Raw genomic sequence first — 15932 nt, 5'->3', positions numbered from 1 at the left:
GCAGATCCAACATGTGACATATTTCCCCTCTCGCTCATATGATCCATGAAACGTGAAAGAAACATTCTGATATTTTTCCAACAACACCTTGAAGCCAGCTTCATGTTAATTTGTCAGATTAATGTGGTCACTAATTTATTCTAAATTCAGTCTGTCAGTTCGGTTGTGTCAGCTTGGCATTGATAGAAAAGAAAACACAGGATTTACAAGCAAAAACAGCACAGAAAATAAAGTGAGTGGGGCAGAGAGATGGACTTATGAGATACTTCTCCAATGATAATTAGCACTTGCCTTCTTTTTTTCTGCCACTGGGATCAGACAGATGTGCGCAGAGGGGATGAAGGCTCTGATTGGTGCACCAACGACCAATTGCAATGCTAGCCATTGACAGCCAATTACACAACAGCAATTACCATAACCAAAATATAGAGGTGTGTCACTATATGTAGTGGGTTATTAATTGAATGTATTAAATGAACCAATCATTCTCCATGTCAGACCTGAATGTTGCTTCTGAATTGTTAATTTGTCCAAAAGCTGTATTTACATTTATTGTACAAGAGGCAGCAGCCAAATGTTTCCATAGCAACAGCCTCTGATTGGACACGTTATTTTTCCAGCAGTACGATACAATGTGATAGAAATTCTTCCAAAGCCAACAGTGGATTTAGATAAATGAGTTGATAACCAAACTGACTCATCGTGTTTTAATGAATCAGAATAACAAAAAATGCCTTGAGATAAAGATTCAGTGTCTCTCTGTGGGATTTATTTTCCTCTGCAATAGTTTCTGATTATAAGTTGGTTTGGAAGCTTCATTAAAGATAAATCCAAAACTTCTTACTTCTGCTGAGAACTGCTTTTGGGAACTGAGATAAAATGCTTACAGGACTACAGGCCTGCATTATTATAAACTTCTCCACTTCTTATTCCACAGGCTGAGCTTAAGCCTTGAATTTGTGGATCGGCGCATTTGTCACAGAGCCAAAAGGGGGAAAATGCCAATAAGGATTTGAGTAATTTGTTGTAAAAGTTTGTCACATAAAATTCTAAAAGTAGACTGGGTCCAATCACAGATTAGCAAACATTCTGCTGAAGCATTATGCAGGACATCATTGTAAAACTCAGCTCAGGGTTCAGTAATTCATCCACAACACAACAGATGACTTTGCCATTGTGCAGAAACACAAGAGTGCTGATGCAGAGAGACACACGCAAACACACACACAAATGTACCTACAAATACACACACACACTCAGCTTCAGGTGAGACAATGTCATAGGAATGTGTGTTTATGAGAAGTGGCTGGTTTGTGTAGATAACATGCTGTATGCTTGGAGGGGATTTCATTAGAACTGAGTGGGTGTGCAACAATTCTCCATCCTCCAGTTTCATTCAAACTGCTAAAATACTATTTTTAAATTAAATACAGTGAGGGCCAGAGTTCTGCGACATAATACACCCCAGTGGATAAACAAGGCTAAAGAGTGACATTAATCATCTGGACACAGGTCTCAGTATGAATTCAACCTTTTAGAAAATATTGTTACAAACTATGTTTCATTTATTCTTCAACTTGAGACACAAAACTGAGAATCCAAGTTCTTTTGGAGCCTCCATTAGTTCTTACTTATTTGCAGACTTGCTCAGCACAAACAAATGCAGGTTTCTGTCAGTCACTTTTAGCTGGATCATTGCAGCTCTCCCCGAGAATGAGATTTGACCTCAAGCCACAAAATCTCAGTCAGGTAACCTGCACACTATAGTGAAAACTCAGATTCTGCATGATGAAATGCCAGACTGATATTTTATCACCTCAGGCACTGGTAGCAAACATTCATATATCATTTTTTAAAAGCCTCAACACAAACCATATCAACCTATCAACCATATCTGTTGGTTTTCTCAAACAGTTTACAGTCAGTAAGCAAAGCACCACCATGACAGGACGTGGTTGTTGTTGGGAGCTGAACCGGTCATTAGACAGAAATTAGCTGCATGTCATGGTGTTACGAGGTGTACTGAGCATTTGAAGAGCAAATATACCTAAAATAAAACAAAGTACTAATTAACAGTTTAATTTCTGCTTCGTTGCCTCCAACTGCAGCCTGGAAGCAGCAGCATCAGCTGTGCCAAGCCCTCCTCCACCCTTCACATTCAGGAAGCAGAGACACACTAGTGGTGGACCAGCCTCTTTGGGAAGAATGATGGCTTAGGCCAAAGTGCCACCCCCATGCCATCCGAGTTCCAGCGCACACACACTTCACTCACTGGCAAGGCATGAAGCTCACTCACAAGCTTCGCTGATGCCATTACCAGAAGAAAAACAGCCTATGCTGAAAGCCACTTTAGTTTGCCTGCTCCAGAGGCTTAAAGGAGGGGGAGACCAAGGGCCTCCAGCACAAGAGGCAGGTCCCATGAAGGAACCTTGACAGCCTGTGGGGAGTTCTGCCGCTGGGCTCCTTTAAGGAAACGGGTCACCAGAGTGTGAGACCCTAAAGTCTGGTTATCCACTCTATGCCTGGCCGAAATCGCAGCCACATAGACCCTCAAGGTAGAAGCAGAGAGCTTTCTCTCTAGCAAAGACTGCAAAAACCGCAGTATCATAACTGAGGAACTTTCAGGTACCTCTTTGTGAGCTCTACACCACTTCGAAAATATCTTCCACCTGTTGGCATAAAGTGCCCTGGTGGAGGGAGTCCAAGATGGTTTGGATTACCTCCCAATCACATGCCATTAGGAGTGGGTCAGGCCCCTCAGCGGCCATACCCAAAGCTGCAGGCGTTCCGGGCCCGAATGCCAGATTTGGCCCCCCAGCTGTGAGAGCAGGTCTCTCCTCCTGGGCAGGAACCATGGATCCCTGTCCAGAAGCATGTACATCACTGGAAGCCAGGGTCTCCCTGGCCAGTTCGGGGCCACCAACAGGAGTCTCTGGTTGCCTTGCTGATCTCTGTGTAGCGTTACCGCTAAGAGTGGAATTGGTGGAAAAGCATAAAGAAGGCGATCTGGCCATGGGTGTGCCAGGGCATCCTGTCCCAATTGACTTGTTGTCTCTTTACCTTAACTTCCTGTTCCTCCGAAAACAGAGGAGGAGCTACTGTATGGCCTCTACCTGTCGTGGAGCTGGGGAGGCAAGCATTTGGCAGGAGTCTAGAGTAATCCCAATAAACAGTACCACTGGGTGTGAGACAACTTTTGGCATGATTGACTGTTAGCCCGAACCGTGTCACATGGCATAGAAGTGCTGTTGTGTCCTGCTCTGCCCGTTCCCGGGTAGGAGCACAAATCAGCCAATCGTCCAAATAAGAGAGGATCTGCATACCGGTGGCTTGTATCGGGGCCAGTGCTACCCACAGATTGTACCCTTGGGAAAGCGTGGCAACCACCCAAGGGTCTGTAGTGCAGCTCTCCCAGAAGCTGAGGTACTTCTGGGAGAAGAGTCCAACAGCCTACCCCAAGTATTTAGGGCCTGGCCCCTGCCCCGATGCCCAGACCCCTGACCCCTCTGCTTCTGAGGCGCCTGCCGTGTGGAAGGCAAGCGGCAGTGATCAGGTCGCACAAAGGATTGTGAGGTCCTTTCGTGGCTGATGTGAGGAATAACACATCAACTTTTGACTGGTGCTGATTAATCCGTCACATCAGATCGTCTCTGACACAAGGTGATCAAGATTCAGACACATTTAAGGTGGAACCTCTTTTGCTCCGACAGACCTAAGGACAGTGAACGCTGCATTTAGGTAAATGGCACTGTTCCAGTGTGAGAACTGGGAAAGTATGAGAACAAAACTCATATTTTCTGTCCCTCCAATTCATCACAGCTTTGGCAGATGAACTCCCGAGCTTGAAAGTGTTTACACATCTATGATTTAAATGTAGAGACATAGATCTTGCATTAAATACTGAGTGCTAGCTCAGGCTTTTCTCCAGGTAATAAAACAAGAGAGAATCTGATTGGGTGTTCCAGATGAAAACAGCCATCTGAAACTTGGACCAGCTGTCAGAGACAAATTAGTAATCTGGCCTGTTTTTGTTCCTCCTTAATCCTTTCTTCTCTCAAACTTTTCAAAGCCACTTTGCCAACCAAACTTCCATGCTTAAAAAAACAACCCATTAAACAGATTCCTTCAACGGAGCAGAGAGAGAGAGCAGGGAGGGAGAGAGAAAAGTTAGACAAGTATGGAACAGGCGGTGAGTACAGTGAGGGAGGAAGATACAGAAAATGACAAAAGAGAGGAGGCAGGAAAAGAAAGCAGAGGCTATAAGTGGGTATGTGTAGCAGGTGGATGTTAGCATGGTTGGGGGGCTAGAGAGGATGCTCAGCATGGGAGGAGAGTGAAAGAAACAGACAGAAAATTGCAGTGAGGAGGACAGGTCAAGAGGAGTGGAGTACAGGTTGAGGAGAGTATAGAGGAGGGAGAGAGGCCTGGACGCGGTGCCCCCCTAGCTTGGCAAGGAGCCCGGACGCTGCTACTTGGCTGCATCACGTCTGTGATGATGCACGTAGGAACCGAGGCTGTCAGGCTCCCGGTCCTGCCACTGCGCCGCCACTGAGCTTTATCTTTAAAATCCTAGTGATTAATGAAGCCGTGTCGCGTTCTGTGCGGAGAAGGTGGATGAGGAATGATCAATCTTAAGGAGCTATTCACCGTCCCTGTTTTAACAGTGGGGGGGGATATAATGTATGGGGCTCCTCTCTGTTAAAATACGATAACGAGGGAGAGAAAGAAGGGAGAGCTGCTTTCCACCCTCTGCTTATGACCTGCACACCTAACATTTATTCTCCTCCCTCCCTTCCTTCTTTTTTTGCTCCCTCCTGAGAGCTGGAGCTGTACGTTCCTAGCAAAGTTAAAGAGACAATGTGAGAAAGATGTTCAGCTACACCTGCACTCTCTCTGTTGTTCTAAAATGAGATGTTTGAGTCAATATCAATAAGATGTAGCTGTGGACTTATGTGCCAAGGTTACTCATTAGCATATCAAAGTGGTACAGCATGTTGTCATCATCCACAGTGATTGGAATACATTTCAACCTCAATCATTTGCAACATCTTCAGCTCTTGTGAATTCCACTTCAGCCTCCAATAAAGCCACCGAGAAAACACTTTAAAAATCATGCATTTCTTATTCAAAGTTAAGCCTGTTTTGGAATCATAATATTCAGAGGTCTGCTTTAGCTAATCCTGATGTGGAGCTTTAAGCTTATTGCCCAGCACAACACCACAGTGACTTTAGTTAATTGACCATAGACACTGATCCCAGTCAGCATATTGGAGTTGAGTTTTTTAAATACAAAAACAACAGATTCAGTATTATATTTGTTGTGTTGAAAGATGTACTTCTGTGTAATTAGCAGTGAGGATGTGGTGGAGATGGTCTGCACTCTATCAAGTGAAGGAGAGACAGAGGGAGAGGGAGAGGAAGGAGAGGGGAGGGTTTAATGAATGTGCTCGATGTGATCAATGGTCTCAGTACGGCGATCACAAACTGCCTGTGTTTTTTTAATAACTGGTTTGAGCGGCCCGACAAGCTGGTATTGTTCAATTCAATTCAATTCAATTTTATTTCATTTCCAATAGACAAAACAAAATACAAAAATAGAAAATAAAAGCACCATCAAAATTCTTTGTAATAAACCGAAAGGGTGTAGGCAGAAGATAAAGCTTATTAACACCTAACCCTCTTACCTTACAAAATCATAATCATCACAACAACGAGGATATGGCAGCAGCAATGCAGATAAGTTACTATTATCATTTTGGCCATTACTGGCATTAACATACTTACATTTACTTTCATTTTCCAAAGTGTATTGCACGATTCAATTGTTCTTTTAACGTTTTTTTGAGCCTAAATAGTGTACTGCAAATTTTAATGTTTTCAGAACAAGTATTCCACAGGTTCACCCGCCTGAATGACAATGATTTTAACATTTGTTCTTGTCTTAACTTTTTACAAATAGATTGTATTTGCAGACCCTCATTTTAAACAACCTCTGGATATTTAATGGTAATTGTCAATTTTTGGGTACATTATTTGTATTTTATTGTAATCTACTAAGTCTTTAAATTTTAATATATTTAGCTGGATAAATAATGGATTGGTTGGCTCACGATAGTGTTTCTTGCTTAGAATTCGTATGGCTCTTTTTTGCTGTAAGAAAATTTGTATGTGAAATTTGTTGTTTCCCCATACCTCTACTCAGTCAGTCATGTATGGGACTATGGGTGAGTAGGATATGTATACTTCTGTTTTAAACAAAATAAATATTTATGCATCACCAATAATACTAACTCTGGATGTGAGGCCGTGCTGGTCTCGCTGTAACAAACTAACACAGTGATCTTAACTCAGCGAGGCATCTTAATAGCATCCACCAGCAGCTCCAGAGCTGCACGCTCCCCTGATGACGGCTGATGTGAGCAGACTGGAAGATGAACTTCCTGTGCAGAGAGGCGGACGCTGGGTGTTACTGGATGTGTGTAATGTTGAACGTTCATTTGTCTCTCTAACAATGGTGTGCAAGTTTGTGTGGGTTTTCTTGTCATGTGCATATGTGTGTCTTTGCCGGTTTGCACAAGGTGAGAGAGAAGAGAAGCAGGTTGGACAAGGCCAGTGAGGTGGAAGGAAGCCTTAAAATGACATTAGAGGAAAGGCGAGGAGCGGCGGCACATGCTCAGTGTGGCAGCAGGCGGCCCGACAGAGCAGTCTGTGACCCCAAACTTCAATATCAACTGAAGTGTCAAACACATTCAGAGACTGTCCTTCATTTGGTCCTCATTTTTACACTTTTACACTTTTACAAACACAAACAGCACGACTACAACGCAGCTACCAACAGTTCTCAGTTCATGCTACGCTCAGAAACAAAATCAAAAAAATGTTTTGGTGGTTGCCATAGGTAACAGCGGTAACCTTTAAAAAACAAACTTCCAATTGATATCTATGTGTTTTCCAGTCATGATCTAACTTTAAAAGTACTCAGTCAGGTCTGCAGTGAGCCGGTCCGTCCCTGCTGAGCTTGGCACAAGCTTCTCCTGGCTGATATTCATCAAGACAGACATTGATTGTAACGACTCAGTCAATAGACACACCGACTCCTCTCTCAGCATCTCTCTCTCTCTCATCTTCAGCCTCTCTCTTCTTCTCTCGCCTCCCTGTGTCCTACTCTTCTGTTTATTTATTGTCTTTTTCAAAGAACAACGCCCGTCATCCTGTAATCCCAAGTTTCACAGAATGTGCTGACAGCTGTGATCGCTGAGGCTCGAGCTACAGATGTGGAGAGATTATTTAAGAGTTTGAAAGCTCGCCAAGATTCTGTTTTCTTCAGCAAAAAGATGACAATCGAAAAATGAGCGAGGAGTGGGAGGTGTGACAGAAATTAACAATTGAAAGAAGATGTGTCGTTTGATTTGTTCACTTTGACAGGCAGCTATGAAACAGCTGCTGTGGATGGAGGAGGCAGGTTGGCACATCACAGCCAGGTGACTGACATATCTCAGGAGGTGATGTGGTTAAAGCTGCCTTAAAGCTGCCCTGTGGGAATCTTCACGCACACACAAACTTATTTCCACAGACATATACAAACACACACAATATATAATGTAAACATAAACGCAGACAAATCTCTACACAGACAAACACATGCAGAGAGGAGCACACAGTTGTTAATGTGCCCACTGCTGCAGAGCGGAGACAAATTGCTCCCATTGAAGGCAAAGCCAAATCAAACACAGAGTCTGATTTCTGTCACTGTGCTGTTGGCTTTAAGGCTGCGAGGCCGACATCTGACAAGACATGCATGCAGTCACACCCAAGAAGCTGGGCAGGCGTCTAACTGCACACACATTTGTAGACACACACCCAGCGGCCCGTTTTGCAGCAGGATTAAATCAGAAGAGCTCCGTCAGCTCCTCATAGATCCAGGCCTTTACCATCAAAAAGCCACAAAACCTCGTCTGCATATCAGCGCCTGCTAGCATTGTGTCCACAGGCTCAGGATGTATTCCTTTTAAGCTAAGCAGAGGCTTTAGTGTGTTTGTTGTAAAATCACTTCTGAAAACCCTCTGACGTGACCCACATGACCAGGATCTTACAGATACAGTCTCTCATGATTTTAACACCCACAAAAAGGGAACAAATACTCCAAGTTAAAGCCTGAATTTGTGAAAACTTTAGACGTCTGTCAGGATGATATTTCGTCAGCTATTCAAGTATTCCACATGTCAGTCAGTGGCACAACGTGAATTTAAGCACCTCATTTATTCCATGTTTTAGTTTCACCCTGAATAAATGACTGGATGTAAAAGATTGTAAAGATGGTGCCAGTAGTATGTGAGTTTTTTTTTATTGCATTTTATTTATCTAACAGTATATATTTATTGAGGACAAAATAAACCCTGTGTGTGTGTGTGTGTGTGTGGATGCCGTGACTTTATTTGCTGCCTAGTTTGATGCCAGATATGCGTAACTCAAAATCTCTGCCATGGGATTAGATGTGCCGAGCCTCTTATCCTCACTTCAGCCATTAGAGGCTGCAGAAACACTGAACTCTAACCTGTAGCTGCTTCCTTTTTCTTCACAAACTTAATATAGTTTGTTTTTTGTCTCAGCAGAAGTACAAACAGCAGGTCTGAGATAATTGGAACAGAAGTGAGCCAGAATGCAGGTCGCAAGAGCTCACTGTCCAGATTTTACCACTATGCTCCTACAGCTGGACAGTAGGTGCTCTCACCACATGGATATGCAGCGTTAATTGATTTAAAATAGAATGAGGAAGAGTTAAGGGTGCTTTTGACCTCTAACAGAGGGAAGGAAGAAAAGAAGAAAGGAAATTAAAACTGTGAGAGAGATAATCAGAAAGACAGAGAAGCAGAGACACAGACAGCAGTGAGCAGAGACGGAGGCTCAGGGCCTCGGTCAGGGCGACATTGTTGTGATTACAGCAGCAAAGTGAAGTGTTCTTGTCAGTGGAGAGGCTGCTGAAGATGCGGTCACTGAATTACTGATGCTCAATACTTGACCATATTTATACTGTCCTTGTGACATTAACTTAATGGTGAGCTCACATTCTATTCTTATGACCCTCCGCCCGCCCCGTAGTTTGGGAAATCAGGAAGTGATCCGGCGGTAATGTTGTGGATAGAGAAAAGGGTCTTTTAAATGGCAAGTTCAGCCTCAAAGCCCTACTACATGGTTCTCTCGACAAGACAATACATACATACGTTTGCATAAAGGAAGCATATTTGTCCATTCTCATGTTGATAAGAGGATTAAAAACTAGAAAAATATCTCTTTAAGGTACATTTACAACAGGAAAAAATGTGCAATTAATCGCGAGTTAACTATGGACAACCATGTGATGAATCGCGATTATTAATATTTTAATCGACTGACAGCCCAAATATTTTCTCTTTTGCCTTTTAAATACAGCGGCAGAGCAGCTGCAGCAAAAGAACCTAAATTTATAAACTTTATCGCACCAAAAAAATATCCCTAAATTTACCCATCGTGGGTCAACAAAGTACTTTTCACTGTTTTGATCTATTCAAACATTTGAAAGAATACAGAAAGATTCACCTCTAGCTTCTTAGGCCTGTTAGGTCAATACATTTTGACATGTACATTGTTAATGGATGAAGACAGCCTATTCAGCACAGAAGCTAAGAAGCTCTCATTCAATAAGACTGGACCAAGCAGAGGAGTCTGTCTAATTATCCATTTCCAATTCTACCTGCAGTCTCATTTCAATGTTTCACAGGCAGCCCCCAAAATAATTGCTTTTCTGCAATCTACAAGTTCATTTGCACATTTTATTGATCAAAACGAGTCAGGACAAAGAAAACAATCCAAACCTAAATTAAAAGCTTCATTAAACGTGAAAATTGGTCGGGGGATTGTGAACGTCTGTTTCTGGTGCCCTGCATCATAAACTCCCAAGGTTAAACCAAACACCAATTTACAGCTCGCAGACTCAGACATGAGTCGCAGCTCTGAAGCACCTTCACAAACACAGAGCGAGTCAACAAGGCTTCAAATGACTGAGAGAGAGAAGAGAGGGCAGTGACTGAAAGCTCTTCCTGCCTGGTGTTTAGGAGGCTTTGTGAGACGTGCAACTACGAGCATTGAAAAGAGAAACCTGACACACTTTTAAACAATTTCAGAGCACAGTACAGAATGATGTTGTGAACTAGTTTAAGATCAGAATATGTTTGTCTTTCCAAAGAATCCACCTTACAGTAGCAGTATCAGAGGTTGTTTTAGGTGCACCTCCGTTCTCTGCGACCTTGGAGCAGCTTTGAAGTGAATTGGCTCTGGTTGTATTTTAACAGCCCCTTTGCTTTACTGTTTGCCGTCTTGTTTATGAGTGTTGGCATCTGAAACTGCTCTGGTACACAGACAGAGAGGGCAGGAGAGGGGACTGTATGCTTCATTCCAGTGCGGCCCCACATAAGGGGCGGTCAGAAGAAACAGAGAGCTTAGAGTACATTGATTTAATACCTAACAGCTCCCTGGCTTGGATTCACATCTGAGCTCAGGTTACCCGCTGAACAGATCTGCTGAGAACTGTGAAGAGTGCATCAGCTGAGGCTGTCTGTGCTTACCTTTAGGATGTTCCGGGTCGCTGAACTCGTACCTCCCGATCCCGACTGTCCGCAGCATTTGCAGCCTGTTAGGACCGTCTTGATTGTCAGCAGCTGAGGGCGGAGCCTGTGCTGCTGCTTGTCCATTGGTCAGAGGTAGGGCGGGGGGCTGGATGAGGCCGGGGTGAGAGGCTAACCTTCCGTTACCGATGACGCTGTGTGGATTTAGATGAACCACCTGGTTGGTGAGGGCGGAAGGGTACAGAGACTGACTGGGCATGCTCAGAACCATAGAGGGCGGCTGCTGGGTAGAATGTGGCCTCTGCTGGAAGTGGGCCGTCATCAGTGGGTACTGTGGAGGAACAGGTGTCTGGATGGATGAAGTGACTCCTATGATGGGAGACTGCGTGGTCATGCTCTGGCTGAAGGAGGGCGGCTGGTGGAGGGCGTAGGTGTGGGGCAGGAGGCTGGGCTGGCTCACTGCTGCTTCTGGTGCAGCCCAGGTCGGACCTAAAGAGGAAAAAACAGAAGGAAGAGTAAAAAGATATAAATGAATCAACTGTTTATAAAGCTGGAATTAAAGCAAATGAAAACGTTATGGTAGATATACCATGATGGGGTATTTGGTAAGTGGCAACCAAGCAAAAACAAGGTCAGCTGAAATAAGGCGATCAAATAGAGACAGAAAACTGCATGACGAGACAGATTCCAGCTTCCTCTCCAACACAACAGTCAGTTTGCTGCTACTATCAACATGATAATAAGATAAAGAGATTTATTTTGCTTCAAGTTGAACAAATGTTTATCTGAATGTGAAAGCATAAATGCTGCAGTCGACACAGAGGAGTTAATAATTCACTCGTCATTGAGCTAATCTTCACCATTTCCCTTCATTTGTGGCTTTTTCTCTGATAAGAATGATGCAGTTTTAATGCAGTGAGAGCAATGAAAAGAAATGCATATCTATACATATTGAATCTGTCTATGTTCTTTAATATTTCTTTAATCCTTTACCAGAAAAATATTCAGCTAATACAAAGAATTTCCCTTTAATGACCCGACATTGAGCTACATTTACAGTTCTGGTCTGCAAAGGTTAACCACAAGAATTAACTGCATTCATATTTAATGTATCCATTTGTTGTAGTTGCTGTCTTGCATCTCATAATTAACATTTTCCACATGTGTGCCACATTATTTCACGAATGGCTGAACTCTAAAGAGGCATCAAACAAAAGAACTATTTTTGAACAAAGAAACTTTGTTGAACAGACACAACAGTGAAGTTTCTGTTGAAAGAAAGTGTTGATTAATTCTGGCACAGCTGACAGAGAAGTTTCTGGAAACACAGTTCTGTGAAGTGTGGAGAGGAGCTGGTTTTGCTGCAAACGCCAGTCACGGTTTGGAATAGAGCACTATGCTGGGATTCTGAGTGTCACATGTGACAGCGTGACAGGTCCGTGACATCTCACTCTCATCGAGCTGCAGTGTGGAGGAGGGGGTGGGGGGGCAGGAAGTGAAGCCTTACACACAATAATACGACCTCTGGAGCTTCATGTCTCCAGAGGACCCCCAATGCACAGCAGGGGGCAACATCAAAAGACACACAACAAAATGTGTTTGTCATTCTCCAATCAAATCTGCATCCTTCCACCTTAAGAAGAGAAACATTCCTCTTGGGAAGCTGATCAAACTAATTAATCAGTGAACCAATCTATATGTAACTTGCAGTAGAAGAAGCTGAATCGTTGTCTTGACCATGATGCTTTGCACCCACTGAGCAGCAGCTGTCTACAATCTGGATTTGTTGAGTTTCCACAGGAGCGAGCTGTGTGCCAGTGTTCTTCTTAAATGAGACACGTTTGTGAGGAGCAGGAGGCAGAGGCCAGCGGAGTAATGGAAGGAAATTAACTGCTGTAGGGCAGAGCCATTCTGGGTGAGTTCATTACAATAAGAGTAACAAACTACAACACTGGCTTCTCTCCTCCGTGTGCGCTGCAGAACCTCTTCTGCTCTTTTTAAAGGGGCAGGAATAGAATAAGGTCGACATCTAAATTAGACCTGGTGGAGATCATTTAGAGGACGTTCAGAGTTTCACTGCATTTAAATTGGACTGAATCAGCTTCAGTTAGTGACAAAATAACATTAACAGGGACGATAAGATGAGAGCAGAGTGAAGAAGGAATCATGAGGGACTGCAGGACTTGTGAAGGTGGACTTAGATTTAAACTTTTCTTCATTTTTCTTACATCTTAATATCAAACTGAGATTTCTCTGATTGTATGCATCATTAAGCTGATTTACAGAAAGATGCTGTTTGTACATGTTAAATATTCATGATTATGTATGTAATCGGCCAAAGCCGTGTGTGTGTGTGTGTGTGTGTGTCAGTTTTTTACTTGTGTGTGTAAATACTGTTTGTGTGAATCATTACCACTCTGCTCGCTGTCTCGATGCCGCTTGGCAGGGGGCTCATCTGTATCCCAAGGTGTGAGCTGGTTAATGGGCGTCAGTCCCCACCTCACACCTGGAGCCAGCAGCAGTCCTGGGGTCTGCTTGTCTCCAGGAGACAGACCTGAGACCTGCAGCACACAGAAAACATCACTGATTAGATCGTCTCATGGGGATAAACAAAAAACAAAACAGCCTGTAATATTCAGATCCCATACAGTGCAGCTTACAAACAATGACCCTTAAATATTTGGTGTAAATATAATATTTAACAGCTTGAATGAAAATCAGCCACCAAACAGTTTTTAAGGACTTGAAGTGAGCACTGATGATGGAGCCCGGCATATATATAGCAGTGAGTGCTGATTACAGCCTGTTTATAATGGGAAGAGGAGACAAAGACATCTTTTTCAAAAGGTCTCAAGAGTCGTTGTAGAAAGAACAATATTTCTCCTTTTATATACTTAAACAATTAACTTTCTAGTGTTGGCTTCATACATATTTGGATCCTTCCTCCTGAGACTGTGGATATCTTAATTTTGCAATGAATAAAACATTGTGTTCAGTCAAGTGAGAAAATATAATTCTGAACACAAATACAACAAATAGAGTAAATAGAAAGAAATCCTTTTGCAGGGTTGAGAGAAAGGAAAAAATGTGATTTAAAACAGAAAATGAAAACCTGGTGACAATGTGTGTGTTTGGGGGTAAAGCCAATGAAACCTCACCAAACCAAACTAAGCCCGTCTTTGCAGCCGTATCTCTAATATTGTGCTCTGGTAGGGGAGTAAGAAGTGTTATCAGGATGGCCCAGGCTGATGAAAACACAGGGTCAATCACCACTGGACCTTTGAGCAATATTCTCCTCTCCCTCTCTGCAGTTTGGACGTTTGGTCTAACAAGCAGGCAGGGAGAGGGCAGAGCCCAGCCTGATTCCCCCGCTCGCCTCAGCCTGCCTCCTGAGTTAATAGAAAAGACCTGGTCACCAGGCCCCTCCTGTGTCCTCCTGGCTGATCCCTCCATCCCTCAGTTCCATTATCCTCCCTGACCCGCCGTTCACTTCATCAAGCTCGCCATCATGCATTCAACAGCTGTGTCGACAAACCCCGACAGAGTGCAGGCTGACAAACACGATACAAATACAATACAAACTATTCAGTTCAGAGTGAATTAATGTGCAGCTTTATATAACTGATCACATTTCAGGGACATTGAGCCTCCCAGGTTTCAGAAGGATTCATCGCAGCTTTACAGGCTTTTAACACTCAGATACATTATGTGGTATCAGGGCTGCAACTAACTATTTTAATCTGCCAATCATTTTTATGACTAATCGATTAATCGTTTGGTCTGTAGGAAACAACTTCTCAACAGCAGACATGTTCACTGAGTGTCACTCACTTGATAAATCTATACTGAAAGTTATCCGACAGTTTGTAAGTGCTGGGGGGCAAAAGAAAAAAAACATCCCAAGGCAAAGCAGCAAACAGAGTGATGGAGTGAGAGGATGAAGCTGGGTGGAGGAGGGAGACAGGCTGTCAGCTCTTTTTGTCCGGCTCCACCTGTCGACTTCAGACAAGAGAAAACTGGAATGGTTCACTCAGAGACGCCCTCAGCGCTCAATTCCACCTGAGAGCCCTGGAGACTCTGGGAGGGAAAATTCAGACCGTTTTCAAGCTGAGGAGTTTCTTTCTATCGCCCGCTGTTTGTGTTAATGAGCGTTTCTCCTCCTCTGCTCTGTGAGCTTTACTGTATTCCTCTACAGCCATGCTTCACCTTCCCCTCTATACATACAACTCCTCATTAACTTGCAGCATTGACTCTCCTGCTTTCCTTCAGCCCTGCACCTGCCTCATAATATTCCCTCATTAGTACTCCCACCCATTTACACAAAACAGAGACAGAAACAGGAAAAATCTCTTTTTCTGGAGGCAATCCATCTGTCACAATGTCACACATGCAGATACACATGAGCACACACATGCATGCACAGCAAAGCTAGACGGATCTTTCCCTCCTCTCAAACCTGTGTTGCAGAAATGTCAGAATCAGTGAGTAAGATAAAATCAAGATGCATCAGGACTAAATATAAACCTGTCCTCCTCTGTGCGGGCAGAGACAGCAGTCCTATTCAGGCTGGTCTATCAGATATTTTCTCGGACACAGCAAACTCTGACATCTGTCACTATGTGTGTTTTACTGTCTCGCAGTAGTCGGCAGCATTACCTCTCACCGCTGGCCTCCATCTGCTGTGGGCTCGTGTAGGAGGGGCCTCGTGGTGATCCAGGGCTCGGGGCTTTGATTGCTTTGAGTCATCCACAACATCCACATCCAGATAAACAGAGCGTGTTATTTGAGACAGCCCTCGTCTGTGTGTAGTAGTAGTAGTAACAAGCCTGAACATTTCATGGCCCCCCATGGAGCTGCCATTACTGTTTCATTTAAATGCATCTGAGAAAGAAAATTCTCCTCCACAATCAGTGAGCGATCTCTGGGGAGATGCATGTACACAGACTTTAAATAACAGCAGTCACTGCAGCGCGATGTTGACATGTTGTGTGCAACTGTAAAATAATTCATAAATATAATTCCACACCACAAAAAAAACTATGTACAAGCGAAGAAATGAAATTCAGCTCCGACAGAATGTCTTTTTCTTCCCTTTGGCCAGGCACGGACAGATACAGAGAGTTTGGCAGAAATGTGGAGGGTGATGGAAATAATGGCTTTCCTCCGAGAAAAGAAACAGAAAGAATGGCAGCGAAGGAAGGAGAGAAAGATTGAGAGGCAGAGTAAGACAAACCCGTCCATCACATCGCCCTTTATCCTCCTCCTGCTCTGCTAAAAGCTCAAACAGAGAGTGGTCTGAATCTGACCAGGAGCGCTAACGAGTGCACAAAA

At 43.6% G+C, this 15932-nt stretch overlaps 1 protein-coding gene across 1 annotated transcript in view; it reads right to left on the bottom strand.

Moving 5' to 3' along the window:
- Positions 1-15932, bottom strand: part of LOC138613487 (kelch-like protein 29) — a 126829-nt gene that overhangs the window by 60256 nt on the left and 50641 nt on the right. Inside the window, exons 3-4 of the mRNA XM_069687176.1 lie at positions 13015-13162; positions 10602-11090 (exon numbers count right to left, since the gene is read on the bottom strand). Of these exons, the coding sequence (XP_069543277.1) occupies positions 10602-11090; positions 13015-13162 (637 nt within the window). The remainder of the gene's footprint in view (positions 1-10601; positions 11091-13014; positions 13163-15932) is intronic.

This window comes from Semicossyphus pulcher, unplaced genomic scaffold, assembly GCF_022749685.1.
Source record: "Semicossyphus pulcher isolate SPU_LCO1_2020_fin unplaced genomic scaffold, fSemPul1.0.p SCAF_11, whole genome shotgun sequence".
NCBI classification, from domain to species: domain Eukaryota; kingdom Metazoa; phylum Chordata; class Actinopteri; order Labriformes; family Labridae; genus Semicossyphus; species Semicossyphus pulcher.
Note: the sequence above shows the minus strand (reverse complement) of the source record. Positions and strands in the feature narration are given on the sequence as shown.